This window comes from Xyrauchen texanus, chromosome 22, assembly GCF_025860055.1.
Source record: "Xyrauchen texanus isolate HMW12.3.18 chromosome 22, RBS_HiC_50CHRs, whole genome shotgun sequence".
NCBI lineage: Eukaryota > Metazoa > Chordata > Actinopteri > Cypriniformes > Catostomidae > Xyrauchen > Xyrauchen texanus.
This window is the reverse complement of record NC_068297.1, coordinates 4,174,408-4,187,892: the sequence shown is the minus strand read 5'-3', so window position 1 is coordinate 4,187,892 and position 13,485 is coordinate 4,174,408. Positions and strand designations below refer to the sequence as shown.

General features: G+C 37.6%; 1 protein-coding gene across 2 annotated transcripts in view; it reads left to right on the top strand.

The window, feature by feature from the left end:
- The window catches only part of LOC127662164 (frizzled-3-like), a 46,069-nt gene that overhangs the window by 28,093 nt on the left and 4,491 nt on the right, over positions 1-13,485 (top strand). Inside the window, exons 3-6 of one of the 2 annotated variants that reach the window (XM_052153220.1) lie at positions 1,138-1,334; positions 4,158-5,175; positions 12,553-12,701; positions 12,810-13,046. In XM_052153220.1, coding sequence (XP_052009180.1) covers positions 1,138-1,334; positions 4,158-5,175; positions 12,553-12,701; positions 12,810-13,046 — 1,601 coding nt within the window. Of the gene's footprint in view, positions 1-1,137; positions 1,335-4,157; positions 5,176-12,552; positions 12,702-12,806; positions 13,047-13,485 lie in introns of both variants that reach the window. The other variant, XM_052153219.1, reaches the window with a different exon arrangement.

Sequence of the window (13,485 nt, the reverse complement as noted above, 5' to 3'; positions counted from 1 at the left end):
AAGAAATAATATAATAACAATATGTTAGCCAGGACTTAATTTGATCTATCAGGAATGAAATGGATTGTGAGTGTAGGCGTACTGTACCAGGTGGTTAGAAGGGAGGGGTTGAAAAGTAAGAGGACTTGGTGATGTCATCCAAAAGGAAAGTTGTTTCAAAGGCAAAACACACAATTACATTTTGATGAATTGAAAAATGTCAAAAGCAAACTCGTTTTTTCATGCACAGATGAATTGTTCATAATAAGACTGAAAGGAATGTGTATTTAAGGGGTCGTGACATGCATTTATTTTATTATTTTAATATTCCTTGAGGTTCACATGTGATGATGTTATTTGCACAAAAAAAAGTAATATATTTGTTAGATTATGATTTTCCACCCTCATTCTGTCTTTCTGTTAGAAACACTCAATTTTGGTGCTGCTTCTCCTTTAAGACTTGGCAGTAAACACCCACTGTTCTGATTGGCTCTCTGCTCTTAATTGACCAGGGCTGTGTCTCCCAAAAGCATCGTATGCCTCAGGGACAGATAACTCCAAGGGCCCCCCCCATCCAAAAAGTTGTTGGGGGGAGGGGGGGGGTGTATGGTGTTAGTTGTTCATGCCCAAAAGGTTTTTTATCAATTCAAACCACTCATTCATCAATTAGATCACGCAAAAAGCCCCACCCCCCGGTAATCAAGGGCCCCTGGGCACTGGCCCCATTGGCTCGGTCGGTAATCCGTCCCTGGTATACCTAAATAGATCGTTGAAACCATCTACGATCAACGTATTTTGGGAAACGCAGACAAGTTCCTTTCTCGCCATCTCACTGTTCACCGCTACTGGGCGGGGCTACGAAAGTAATAAGGTAAAGTGATGTGTTATGGAGGCAGTCAGATGCAAATGTCTACCACAGTATGACATCACAGTGTGGAGGAAGTTGAGAACGGGTCATTTTGGCAGCTTGGTTTTAAGAAATGCTCTTTTTGCAGTCAAGAGGAAAATGAAAGTGTTGATTTAATGCTAACTTTAATCATACAACGTGCATATCACAGCTGAGAAGATATCTTGCTCTGTTGCACTCTTCTGCCAAAATCCCATTAAGTGCATAACGCACTTGTCGTGAACTAACACTCCGTTCCCTCTCTCTAACAGCCCTTCCACCCCATGGTGAACCTGCAGTGCTCTCCAGACCTCAGGCCCTTCCTGTGCGCCCTGTACTCTCCTGTATGTATGGAATACGGCCATGTGACGCTGCCCTGCCGGAGCCTCTGTACCCACGCCAAAAGAGACTGTCAGAAGCTCATGGACATGTTCGGAGTCACCTGGCCAGAGGAGATGGAGTGCAGCAGGTAATGACTCGAGAGCTGGAATTGATTGTTTTTAAAGTTATGGAAATGTTTTGGAGATTTACAAAGAGGACATTTTGCAAGGAGGCAGAGATATTTCTGAAGGTGACTTCACTTGCAACTAGGGCTGAAACGATTAGTCAACGTTATCAACAACGTCGACAATAAAACATTTTAGACAAAATTTTCGTTGTTAAATAGTCGTTTGATCTAATTTAATGTAACATGAGTTCACATGAAACTATATTGATGACGCACTGGAGTTCACGACTGACTGAGGAGAGGAAGAATTACACAGATCACAGTCCAGATGCATTTTAAACTTTCCAAACAGCTTCAGGTGACGTAGATCACAGCAAAAACACAAAATAAGTAAATACAGAAGCACTCTCATTGTTACATCTTAAATGCAGTTATATTTAATGCATTATAGCTTTATTAAAGTTCGGAGGCAGATCATGTAAGTAACTACAAACTCTGAAACTGGCATTTCTCTCTGCTGTCAGCGGCTCTTCTATGAGTTGCGTGAATGTCCCGATCTAAGGGGGAGATATTAAAACTGCATTCGGCTGATGCACACTCTGTCGTGGAGACCCTCGTCCCTCGAGCGTGTAAGCTTAATGCAGCTAGATTATAACGTGATTGCTCACAACTTATTGAATCATAATATAATGTATGTGTCACTGTGCAGTTCTTATAGTGAAGAAAATTGCCAATATGCAGATTTATTAATAGAGAGAGTTTGTTTTTTTTGTGAGTTAAAGATGGATTAAAGTGAACAAAGATTAGAGAGGAAGTCTTCGCCCCATTATACACTGCAACAAAATATGTTTTTGATTTGTTTTTGTTTTGGCTTGTTTTCCCATATAAACATGTAAAACTCAATTAAAACAATGTACATTTTCTTTAGCATCTATACTGCAGAAGAACAATTTGTTTTCTGAGAATGTTGAATATAATATTAAAAATACAAATATTAAAAAATATCTATAAATCCTTTAATAAAAGATGCATTCACCTGAAAAGCAGCATATAAGATATTTAGACATGCTTTTAGAGAATAGATCTTGAATAGAAGTATATTTTCTCTTTACTGCACTAGCAGAAGTATAACCAAGTGAAAAAATACACTTATGTATATTTTAAGATACAATCTCTTAAAGCAAGTCTAAATATGTTATATGTTGCTTCACAAGGAAATGTTTCTTGTTTTAAGGATTTTTAGACATCTTTAAATTGAAAACAAGACAAAAACACTGGAACACAATTAGATTTTTTGCAGTGAATTTCTTACTGGATTAAACGTAATAAAAATATTTTCCCCTTTAATTCAGTGAATGTCATTTAGAGGTATTTTTAAAAGATGATTTCCCCTCTTTATTGTTAGCAAGAACATTTAATACAACCTTTTAAGTCGGGACACAAGCTGAATTGTCGGTTAAGAGCTAATGATTAATAGTTGCAATAATCGCTGAATAATCATTCTAATAATCATTAGATTAATCGATTATCAAAATAATCATTAGTTGCAGCCCTACTTCCAACATGCTGTGTTAAATTGTTTCTTTATAGATATTTTTTTGAATTTCTGATTTAATATGGTTGTTAATACAAACCTTTACTCTCAAAAGAAAAACAACTTTTTTGAAAAGGGCAAAAATATGTTCACAATTCAAACCAGCTTGAATTAATTGTACACCATATTTCAAGTGCTTTTAAAGCAGTAGTTATTTAAAAAAGAATACCATTTTAATACCATAACAGCAAAGTAAAACCAGTCTAGGACTTTGTAAAGTTACGAGTAACCTTTTTTTTTTATCACTGTTCTCAACAACTAGCACTTGTTCTGCCACTGACAAACACAGAGAGACAAGTGATGTATTACTTTAGGAATTATTAAATAACATATGCATTTATACAATTATAATATCTACATTTGAGTTTTTTTTAAATTAAATAATAGATCTTATTGTAATATAATTATTATAAAATATTATAAATATTTGTGAAAAAAAAGTCCCGGTTTGCCAGAGGTCTACATTTGTATAATTTTTTTTTTTATTATTATTTGTTTTTGAGACCTTTAATTAACTGTAATTTGCATAATTGTAAAAAAAAAAATTATAATAATCTAAATCAAAATGTTTTAAGTCATTAGGACATTTCGGTATTTTTTTCAGGAGTTTTAAAACATAAAAAGCTTCATAAAAAAACCGTGAATATTGTGATATCATTATCGACTAGAATTCTTATGAATATTATAATAATTTGAGCTTATATCGCACAGTGTTAATTATTACAGTTTTAGTCCTATTTTGTTTTCTGACATAAATGTTGTTTAAATTTAGTCAATATTTCATCATCTCATATTAATGCATATTAGTAAATTTTTTGTTTGTCGATGATATGCAAAATGACAATTTTGAATTTCTCTCGCTTTAAAGACTGTTTCCGTGTTAATTGTCCATGTTTTAGACTGCTTGGGATATTTCACTGCAATTGTTTCCATCTCATTAGTGTTGACGAAATAAAAAAAGCCTTATTCAATAAACATTTTCATCAGTAATTTCGTTAAATCATTTTTTTATAATCCAAAATTACCAAATAATGAACTACTGTATTGTGAATCCATGTTTTAGACGGTTTAGGATATTGCTTTGTGCTTTTTCAACTCGTCTTCATTAGTTTTGACAAAATGAAAAAAACTTTTGTTGACAAACATTTTCATCAGTTACTGCATTGACAAAATTAACACTGCTACTATGTAGTAAATACATCATGTAAAAGGCGAAGAGTAATTTATTTATTTTTATTTCTCGACTGCAGGTTTCCAGACTGTGATGAGTCGTACCCCCGCGCTGAGGATTTGCTCGTGAATGAAGACCCCTCCGACCAATCGCCCATGTCAGTGCAGCGCGACTACGGTTTCTGGTGCCCCCGTGAGCTCAAAGTCGAACCCGAGCTCGGCTACACCTTTCTAGGAGTGCACGACTGCTCTGCTCCCTGCCCCAACATGTACTTCCGGCGCGAGGAGCTCACCTTCGCCCGCTACTTCATTGGTGTCGTTTCCATCGTTTGCCTCTCAGCCACACTCTTCACCTTTCTCACCTTCCTCATCGACGTCACCCGCTTCCGCTACCCCGAGCGGCCCATCATCTTCTACGCCATCTGCTACATGATGGTATCGCTGGTCTTCTTCCTAGGTTTCTTGCTGGAAGACCGTGTGGCTTGTAACGCAGCCAACGCCGCTCAGTTCAAAACCTCAACAGTGACTCAAGGCTCGCATAACAAGGCCTGTACATTGCTTTTTATGGTCCTCTACTTCTTCACCATGGCAGGTAGCGTTTGGTGGGTCATTCTCACCATCACCTGGTTCCTAGCAGCAGTGCCCAAATGGGGAAGTGAAGCTATTGAGAAGAAGGCGCTGCTCTTCCATGCCAGCGCGTGGGGAATACCTGGCATGCTAACCATAACCCTGCTGGCTTTGAATAAAATCGAGGGGGATAACATTAGTGGCGTGTGTTTCGTGGGACTGTATGATGTTCACACTCTTCGCTGGTTTGTGTTGGCACCGCTGTGTTTGGATGTTCTGGTTGGCGTGTCGTTGCTTCTGGTAGGGATTGTGGCACTCAACAGAGTCCGAATGGAGATTCCGTTGGAGAAGGAGAATCAAGACAAGCTGGTGAAATTTATGATCCGGATCGGAGTGTTCTCAGTGCTGTACCTGGTGCCGCTGCTCACCGTTGTTGGGTGTTACCTGTATGAACAGACCTACCGCTCAATCTGGGAAACTACCTGGGTGCAGGAGCGCTGTAGAGAGTACCACATCCCCTGCCCTTTCCAGGTAAAATGACCACATTAACACTCTTCTCCTGATGTTCTTTCCCTTTCATATAGTATCAAGTAATTTGTTATTGTTTTAAGGATCTGAAGATATTGTTTTTACCAGAAAATTTGACACATACTTATTTTTTGCAGTATAGTGAGTGCTAATCAACACAAGCTCTCACACGAACAAGCATGTTACCGTGAAAGAGCTTCTCTCGTGCATTCGTGAAAACGCAACGGACATCAAGATTTTCATTGAAAATAACTTTGTGTGGTTTCTCACAAAAAACGATCATACGTCTTCAAAAGCAGGAAACACTTGTACTACTTTAATTATGCTTTAATATGAGGCATTATCCACTGGATTGTCTTGAAAATATTTGCTTTTGTGTTCTGCAACAAAGTCATACAAGTGGTAAGAAAATGTATGTGAACACTTTGGAATGACCTGCATTTATGGGGTCATTCCATCAACACACAACTATTGTTCTTGTACATACTGAATATGTCATTCAAATATTCACAGTGTGGGTTGGAAAAAGTGTGAACCTCTAAGCTAATGATGTCAACAAAAGTTAATTAGAGTCAGGAGTTGGCAAACCTGGCATCTAATTAATGAAACGAGATTGGAAGTGTGGGTTAGAGCTACTTTGACTTGTAAAAAGCACTCAAACATTATGAGTTTGCCATTCACAATCAGCATCCGCTGATGTCGACCATGCTTTCAAAAAAAGGTCTCAAAAGACCTACGATCAAGAATTGTTGCTTTGCATAAAGCGTAGATATTCATCTGTCCACAGTTAGACAAATTGTCTATAAATGGAGACGATTTAGCACTGTGGCTGCTACTCTTCAAAGTGGCCATCCAGCCAAGATGACTCAAAGGCACGCCGCAGAATGCTCAATGAGATAAAGATCCCTAAACTGACAGCCAAAGACTTAAAGGAATGATTGCAACTGGTTAACGTCTCTGTTCATGAGTCTACTATATGGAAAACATTAAACAGGCATGTGTCCATGGCAGGACACCATGAAGGAAGCCACTGCTTTCCAACAAAAACACTATTGCACTTCTGAAGTTTGCCAAAGACCACCTTGACACTCCACAACGCTACTAGGAACAGGTTTTGTGAACTGATTAATTCAACTAAGGTTGAATTGTTTGGGAAGAACACACAACACTATGTATGGCAGTGTTTCCCAACCACTGTGCAAGATTATCAGGTGTGCCGTGGAAAATTATCAAATTCCACAAAAGAAATAAATGCATGAAAAAAAATTATTTCAGGGATCCAAAATCCTCACCTTTCAGCGATTTCAAACAATAATCGGTCACTTTTGTGATTGTGAAGAGCAATGATTAATGTGCAAAAGTGAGTGATATTGATACGTGTAAAGGGTCATCACATGACTCGCGTCAGTGCTGCAGAATACACTGAAGTCTATGACGTGACGTCACACCAAAGTGTTTTTCACACACACATTTTTGCTTCACCAGTAATGTATTTGAGAGAACTAAGTAACAAGACATATTTAAAAACTGACCAAATTTATGAAGAGACATCGAATGTCTCATAACTTCTTTGAATTAAATATTACCTTATCGTTTACGAATATCAGAGACCCAGTTATTGAACTCATTTAAATTCACCAAGAAAACGCTTAAACATTTAAAGGGACAGTTGTTCAAAACCCATATGACTTTCATCTCTGGAACAAAAAGGAGATGTTAGACAGCATGTTCACCTCAGTCACCATTCACTTTCATTCACCCCCCTCCCCCCCATCCCATACAATGAAAGTAAATGGTTTTGGAGTTTGTCATTCCGCTCTTTCCATTTCTGCCTCTCTTGGTCTCTTTCATCATGGTCTATTGTGCTTGTGAAGTCATGCTTTGCTGCCTGTATTGTGGTCAGCCCCTGCAGCGCTTTGCAGAACAAAATCGAGAGGAAAGTTATTTGATGCTGGCCTTTCAACTGTGTCTCCTATTGAAGGAGAGACCCCCTCCCGATGGCGATTAAAGATGGGCAAGCCTGTCATTACCTTAGCTGTTCCTACAAAGACAGATACGGAGTCATAAAAGCTCATTGGCTGGCCTGATGCGGTATCATGGTCTCCATGAGAGTCAGGGCTGTATCGCAGTATGTGGTTTCTTATTTTAGGTAAGCACTTGAAGGGATAGTTCAGCCAAAAAAGTCATCATTTACTAACCTTCTTGTTGTTCCAAATCCATATGACTTTGTTTCTTCTGTGTAACAGAAAAGGAGATGTTAGCCTCAGTCATTATTCACTTTCATCACATCCTTTTGTCACACAACGGAAGCGCTTTTGGCGTGAACATGTCCTATAAAGGAAAACTAGTGTAGGCTAATGAACTCTCAAATTGGTAAATGTGTGACTGTGATTATCATTACGTGCAATTAATTAAGTCATAATTATGATGTTATTGCTAAATGCATCCAGTTCTATTCAGAACAAAATAGATCCATTGAGCAATTTCATATTTCTTTCTCTGTTTCCCCCTTTTATTTAGCTAGTTGCGTTATTGCAACCCGATGGGTAGCTACCAAGTCTAATGCGGCCTTGGCCGTGGAGTCACATGAATTCTAAATGATACCTGTGTTGTGAATTTGGAAGGGGTTTGGCGACATAAAAGATGATGGAAAGCAATGTTTTTGCAAAATTAATACAATTTCAGTGCTTTATTTCCATACATGATAGCAGTGTTGGGTTTGAGTCCACCTTAGTTGAGTCAAAGTCAAGTCCGAGTCTTTAAACCATCGAGTCCGAAATAATCTGTTCATGAATCGGAGTTAAAATTGTAACCATAAACTCAACATCAATATTTTAAGCTTAGTTTAAACTTCAAAACTATGAAAAACGGTTTGTCAATATAAATGTTACAAAAACACCTCTGTTGTCATTTCATATATACATTTTATGATTAGTATCCTGCTGAACAGACTTCAATGTGGTTTCAGAATGAAATCATGTGCTTCAGGTGTATGAAGATAAAACTGTCCTTCAACACAATTCTTATTGCGTTCTGTTGACATTTCAATTATTTGTTGCTTTGTCCCTCCACTAAAACATAGACTAATGAAAGTGAAAGCTGCGTTAGTCATTCAAACTATGATGGAGTGGTGGTGGTGGTGTAGTGGTCTAAGCACATAACTGGTAATCAGAAGGTTGCTGGTTCGAACCCCACAGCCACCACCATTGTATCCTTGAGCAAGGCACTCAACTCCAGGTTGCTCTGGGGGGGATTGTCCCTGTAATAATTGCACTGTAAGTCACTTTGGATAAAAGCGTCTGCCAAATGCATAAATGTAAATGTAAACAGAGTTGTTATTATTTTGAATTTATTTTGTTTTTATTTCTACTTCATTTTCAATTCGTCAATTTAATTTAGTTTTATTTACAATTATCCCTATCTAAAGAAAAAAATAGTCTATACTGAGATTTCTTTCTGAATCTTTTTTCTGTATCTGCCGACCGATTTGGGAAAATACATACTGTACAAATGAGTCAACACAGTAGAAATTAGCGCTCGCTAAGAATTTGACTGCAAATGCTACATCCAAAAACACTGGGAAAGCCCACTGATAATATTAGGGCCATGTCCTCATGATGATATTCTAGTTAATTTGTGGGAAACCGCACAATGCAGTTCTGTGTGCTGCTCCTTTACCTAAATCCCTGATGCGTCCATGTGCATCTCGCAGCAGCTGCCGCAGAAGATATATATAAAAAATATATATATATAATATATTTGCTTGAGCAAGAGCCACGTTGGTCTGCAATCAGTTTGAAATCCTTAAATACCAACCAAAGAGAATTTCAAGAGCTCTTCTTTAACCGCAAAAACATGGAGAATAATAATTCTGAGTCATACATTTAACAGAGATGTAAGCTTAAAAAAAGACCCAGTGGTAACATAAACATTTCAAATAAAAACATCATAACCAACTAAATTCATCTTGTAACATTAAGTTTTCATACACAAACTCTGTCATCGATTAATACGTTTATTTTATAGTTTATAATCAAAACATTTCACTGCCTCAAATATCTTAATATTTTAGTGTGCTTGGTTGAATGTTGGACAAATGCTGTAAAAGAATGTATTTTAAGCAGATCGTCAATGCTTTGAAAATAGTCAGTCAATAATAAATAAGTGCTGTTTATCTGTTTAGAGCTGCTGTCTGCTTTTAGCAATAACTCCTTTTTTCCCTCCAACTATAAAAAATTTAGACGGATAATTCATCAAGCTATTATGGACCAGTTCAAGCTGACAACATTGTGTGGACCACAAGAGACAGAAGCCGACATGTTCACATGATTTTAGTGTGATAAAATCACTTACTAACCTTTTCTGTGTAAAGTTATATCCAAATATACAACTTCGTTGCCATGACGACGTAACACTTAACCCTAAAACAACCATAAAACTTCAATACACTCAAATAATACGCAGGTTTTAACAGAATAATTAATGTGTGCTTTTATAAAATTATAAGCTTCACATTTCTGCCATTAAACCCTCCATACATTGGCCCCATTGACTTCCATTATTATAGTGAGTGCCTCACTGTAACCTCGATTTTTACTTTTTCTTTTTGAAGAAAAGGAGGGATGAAATAAATGTTGTACTAATCAACATTACAGTATGCCACAAATGCTGTCGCTTGAGCTTAACTTGTACTAAACCTGAACTGTTCCTTGAATGTAAAGCTAATAACTCAAACGTCATGGTTTGTTTTACGCAAATGAATTAAATATTTGCTAGATACCTTGCATTAATAAATCATACAAATCATGTAAAAGTGATTATTCACCAGTACATTATGACCAATACCAATTGACGGTCAACTGATAGTGTATCCATAGCTTACCTCATGACATCATTAAAGGTGCTATGTGTCATATTTTTACTGTATTAAATCATAAAATGATCATAATATGTCATTAGAGAATTAGGAAACATGCTAAGTTGAAATACTGGCTTCTCCGATAACAACGCTACATCCAATATATTCTATTTTGAAGTTTCCATTCCGGGCCGGAATTTCTGTTTATGTTTTGGCCCGTGTGATCCCACCCACTGCCCACTCACCAACAGTATTGACACCGCCGGGTTGCCAGATTTGAACAAGTTTGCAGGCAAAAAACACTGCATGCTGCAGCCGGCAAACCGACTGGATCGGAGATAACAGATTCCACCTGATCTAATCATCCGTCTAAAAACCACCATGACCAGAGGTGTAGTAAAACAAGGATAAATATTGAAGATGCCTTCGGAAGATGGAGACAGCTTTAAACCCAGAAATCCTTTAAAACGGATGCTGAGTTGGCAAATTTGCATGTCAACATTCTGGCATCCTGCATGAGCTTAAGAGTCTGGGTCGGGACAGACAACTCTCCAGTATTCTGAATTTGGACTGCAGTACCCATTTCAAACACTTGTTGCCAGTCTTATATAAAGCACCTTTAACTAACACGTCACAACAACTTGGAAAACAAGAGCCAAATATTCTGAGCTTCCCACTGGTAAATACATCATGGTGAAGCTCATGTGCTCATATCATAAATATAGTCCTTGCAGACAGGAAGAAATGAAGAAGAGGTCATTGTTACAGCTTGTGCTGCACTTACTCTGAAGAGAATGTGGTATTGTCTGGGAGCAGTGAGCTGTGCAGTCTGAAGAAGCCAACAGATACACACTTAAGCTAGCTCACATTTAAACACACAGAAGCTTGAAGCTACACAGTGAATTACAGTGTAAAACTAACAAAAAAAAAAAAAAAAAATGGAGAGCAAAACCATGTAGAGAATTAAAATGGCCACCTACACTGCAAAGTTTTGGGTGCAACTAAATTTAAATGTCAGAGTGAATCACTTACATTATTATTCCATTTGTGAAATAAAGACTGGCGTCACTCCCAATATTGTGATGGTTGATGTTCATAACCATAGCAAATAATGTTTTAGCGCCTCGTGGCTATAGACAACAAACGTGGATGCCAAGAGTTTAAACTGTTTGGTACTTGCATAGCCTCATAGAGAACATGGATGAATATTATTCTCTGAAAATGTTTGCTTTCCATCTCAAAGTTTTGCATTGTCTTGCAACAGTTTTACATTCCCAATAGCTTTGTCCATCTGTAACATAGATTAACCATGTGTTTAGAGGTCGACTGACGTGAAGTGGATTTTGCCGATACCGATAACTAAGTTGGTGGAAAAGGCAGATAACGGATTAATCGTCCAATAGATTTTATTTTATCTATCTGTATAATAATATAAAAAAATTGTATTCTTTCCTTACCATAAAGGCACATTGAGGCTGCAAAAGGAATTAAATTCCCAAAACTGTTTATTGTGCATCCAAAATCCTAATAATAACCAGAGAAATTAAGATTTGGCGCATAATGTGGGACTTTTTTACTTTAAACAAGCCTGAAATACACTGGGGACTCTTATTTTGAAATGACAGAGATTTGCCTGTTACATTGCTCTATATGTAAGTATTTACCAAATTAAGCTTTTTACAGCCTTTAGATTTACCAGATGAAGAGTTTAAGTATATATTTCACCAGATGAGGTTTATTGATAAGGAATAAAAAAAATAATAGGAGACAAATTAAAATAAAATATTGGCAACAATCGCTTATATTTTTCTGATAACCAATAGTTCCAAAAAGCAACTATCGTAAAGATTAATCGGTACCTCTACATGGTTTTACTACAGTAACAGTTCAACTATAGGATTTGTAGTACAAGAATAACAACACAATTTACTATGGCTTTACTAAAGTAACCATATTTTAACCGTACTATGTCTGGTAAAACCACAGTAAATATCATGCATGGTTCATTTTCATAAGGTATGGATAAAGCTATTGTGAGGGCACCCAACGCAAATCTTTTTATGAGAGAACGGAAAACTACTGCAAAAAATATTTCAGAAAATAAATTCCCTTCCTTTTAACACAATATGTCCTCTCTTGGTATAAGCTATTTTTGACAAAAGACATACAGTATAAATGCCCAACAACTTTTAGTAACACGCCGTTTGACAGAGGCAACATGTCCTGCGGTGAAACAGATTAAACTCGGAAGAGATTTAGCCACAGTTTGTATATGGCCAATAAAAAAAAAACTGTTGAAAAGCTTTCAAAATAGATTGAATAACAGAAGTATTGAAAAACAGTGCTCAGTGGCCTTGCTAATGCTGGGTAAAATAAAGAATGCAGCCAAACATTAGAGGATCTGAGAGACTGGAGGGGATGAAAGAGATCAGTGATCCGTGCAGTTGAAGCACTCTGAGAGACAGGCTCTTACAAGAGTACTAATGACTGTACTTCTCTGTGATCATATTTCATGTGTGTAGGTGGAGCAAACCAGTCGGCCTGACCTGGTCCTCTTTCTGATGAAGTATCTCATGGTGCTTGTGGTTGGGATCCCATCTGTGTTCTGGGTGGGCAGTAAAAAGACCTGTTTCGAATGGGCCAGTTTCTTCCATGGCCGCAGGCGTAAAGAGTGAGTTACCTTAATTTTTCTGTTTGTTTACATCTGAATTCAAGGTAAATGAGAAGGTACTTTTTGTGCTTTCCTCTTGTGATATTGTCAATTATTGTCATCTAGCAGCGGTGCAGTCAATGAAAGCCGTCAGGTTCTTCAAGAGCCAGACTTCGCCCAGTCTTTGCTGCGTGAACCCAACACATCTATTGTCCGGAAGTCTCGTGGTACCTCCACCCAGGGTACGTCTACCCACGCCTCATCCACACACCTGGCAATGCTGGATGATGTGCGCAGTAAAGCCAGCAGCGTCCACAGCCAGATGAGCAGCTATCATGGTAGCCTCAAGCGTTCGAGGGACGGCAGGTGAGTAGAGCTGCTTATAATGCAAGTATCGTAATTGTTGAACAAACGTAAAGAATTAAAACATTGCTTCATATTCCTCTTAAAGATTTCAGTCCCTTAACGAGTTCATTTACAGTTCTTTTGTAGAGTATACATTTACAACTGGCTAGTAAGATTAATTTTTGGGAAATCGGGATTCCACTGGACATATGGCTCATGAGTCATTTGTTTGGCAATTGGATTACACTAGGGGCACTGTATATTATCGATTCACTGAAAAGAACTGGCTCATAACAGAAGAACTGGCTCATAACAGGGATTTGAATTAAATTTGTTGTACTTTGTGTTTGATTCACTAAGAACCGGCAAAAAAGATTCCGTCATTCAGGAATGGGATTACACTGTGTCACTATACTTTGGAAGAATGCACTTTTGAGGACAGTTAACGCGACTGAAAATA